A 2,629-nucleotide genomic window follows, 5' to 3' on the forward strand; every position below is an offset into this window, starting at 1 on the left:
GAAAGATATGTTTTATGTTGTTTATTGAATAAAAAAGGCATGTCAGTAATGCATATGTCCGGCCCTTAATGTGATTCCAATTTCCCAGAGAGGCCCTTTGTGAAAATGAGTTTGACACCCCTGATATACAGTAAGATGTGCAAGTCTTTTTTTAATCACTTTACATTACTTCTTTAAATGGTTTTGTTTTTTACAATTATAATTTATTATCTTTTATGAATATATCTGGTTGTATATATTGCTCATTTTCCATAAAAGAAACAAATGTATTTGAGTTTTTGTTTTATTTGAGTTTGATGCATACAAATACTGTACTGTATATGATGATTGTTGACAATGTACTTTTACCATAAAAAGCCAGCTCGACCAGTTGGTAGAGGCTCATAAAAACAAAATGGTGTGGTCAGTCAAAGAAATCCAAATTGTTTGTGGTTATTTGTGTCCCATTTGATAAAAATATGCAAACAAATCATTTTTCCATAGCTTTTTTCTTGGTCTGGCCATTAAAAAGGGCTAGAGGTAAGATAATAGACAAACAAACACAAATTATTTTCCAAAACATGTGTGATGTTTTTACTTAACTAAACATAGCACAACCAGCTTTATTTGTCTGTGGAGAGATGAGAACACGCAGGTAACTGAATCTGGGGATCTGAAGTCTGCTTTAACTACAAGTTTGTGAAACTCTAGTTTGTGTTATTATTCACTTAAATTGTCCACCATTACCATTTCCCTCTGGCTTGGTCTCAGAAGCCGGGGCCAACCTTTCCCGTGGCATCCGGAAAACAACAGTACACCCGACCCGGCGCATTACAGCTCACTTCAGTGACAGCACAGAGCCTCTGGCACTGGCAGGGTATTAGGACCATCACGGACTACAAACCGCCACCACAGACCTGTGACAGTGACACCTCTCTGCTGAACAACGTCAACAGCTTCTCCACACGCTTTGAAGCACAGAAAACCACAATAACATCCAGGCTATTTTTCTGTCACTAGGCAGAAGGAGCACACTGTTAAGGATTAACCCCTGCCAAGCTTCTGGACCTGACAACATTCCTGGTCGTGTGCTAAAACAAACACTTCAACTTGTACAATTTTGAATCTGTATTTTTGAATATCGATCTTAAATTGGCGTGGCGTTGAAGTCGTGCGACCATGCTGTAGTTTGTTATTAGCATAACGTTAGCATTTTGTTTCTGACGATTAGATGTATGATTCGGAAATTATAAAAGTAGGGTAGACATGTGGATATTATCCGGCTGAACAAAACGTGCATTAATCAAACAGGTTTGTTTTCCACAGACCTTATTTCGAGCTATTTTCCAAAATGCTATGGAGAAATCCCATTGCTTTTTTGTTGAGGGAACCGATGCGCAGCTTACTTCCGGGTAAATACGTCATCTCTGCACCACTCTATTGTCTCTAAGATTTGTTGGTCCAGGATGTAGGTTCAAGTCTTTACACAGTTCACCTGAATCGTGTGTGCATTGTCTTCTTCAACCGTTGTAAACGCTCTCAAGGTGTCAAAAACTACAAGGCCTTCCTAGAATTGTGGTGGAAACTTTATGCTTGGCTTGCAAATTCTAAGATGCACTATGAGCACAGTTCAAAAGTTCAGGATGTTCTATGTCTGGTTTCATATGTCTAGTAAGACATTTCTGAGAAATACTTCCTTTCCATCAAACCAAACTAAAGCCAATTCAGCATTTATTTATCAATGGTAAATTGAATAGAGGTAGGTGAGGTCTGTCACGGCCACTTAAAAAGCAGATCTGTCAACAGTACATATACATATATATTTTTCTGTATATTATTAACCTTTGGGAATTTAAGTCTCCCTCTTTGTAACACACAATCACAGATATTGATAATAAAGTTCACTTTGACATTTTACTTTGACTAACAACTTGCTTGGCATAGGCCTGTTATCCATTGTGCCGTGCAACAGACAAATGGAGCCAGAGTTCAGCTCTGTCTGTTAATGATTGTTTTTCTAGGAGCGAGTTTAAAACAAGGATCAGGCTACAGCGTCTTGACAAACCGGCACCATGAAGCCGGAGCAGCATGTCTCCGTTTGTGTCCTGCTGCTACTTTCTGTGACATGGAGCGCAAGTGGAGGGAACATTTTGGTGTGGTTCACTGACGGCAGCCACTGGATTAACATGAAGCCTGTGCTGGAGACGTTGGTCGACAGGGGACACCAGGTGAAGGTGCTGGTGCCGAGCACGTCCATGTTCATGAACTCTAATGAACTTTCACCCTTTGGCTATGAACCCTTTAACGTCTCCGTCTCAATAGAGACCATGGAAGAGTTTTTTGAAGAATATCTTCGATTCTCAATGTATGAGATGGATCATATGAGCTACGTTCAGCTTTACATCAAATACATGGATCTAATGAGAATCGACCTGCAGTATACTTTGAAGTTCTTGGACGGTGTGCTGAAATCAGAAACGATTATGAAAAAGTTGAAGGACGGAAAATATGACCTTCTCTTGGTTGACCCCATTTACCCCGGTGGTGACTTATTAGCAGAGCTTTTGGGCATCCCCCTGGTCTACTCTTTCCGCTTTTCCCTAGCCCACAACTGGGAGAGATATTGTGGTCAGCTCCCTGCTCCTCCCTC

The 2,629-nt window shown here is 40.4% G+C and overlaps 1 protein-coding gene across 1 annotated transcript; it reads left to right on the forward strand.

Annotated features, from left to right (window-relative positions):
- Positions 1 to 2,014: 2,014 nt before the first annotated feature.
- Positions 2,015 to 2,624, forward strand: LOC104967752 (UDP-glucuronosyltransferase 2A3-like; the record flags this gene model as incomplete). Its single annotated transcript, XM_010797276.1, has 1 exon — positions 2,015 to 2,624. A coding segment is annotated over exon 1 (573 nt), but the record flags the coding sequence as incomplete, so codon positions are not given.
- Positions 2,625 to 2,629: the final 5 nt, after the last annotated feature.

This window comes from Notothenia coriiceps, unplaced genomic scaffold (assembly GCF_000735185.1).
Source record: "Notothenia coriiceps isolate Sejong01 unplaced genomic scaffold, NC01 NC01_scaffold00037667, whole genome shotgun sequence".
Lineage (NCBI taxonomy): Eukaryota > Metazoa > Chordata > Actinopteri > Perciformes > Nototheniidae > Notothenia > Notothenia coriiceps.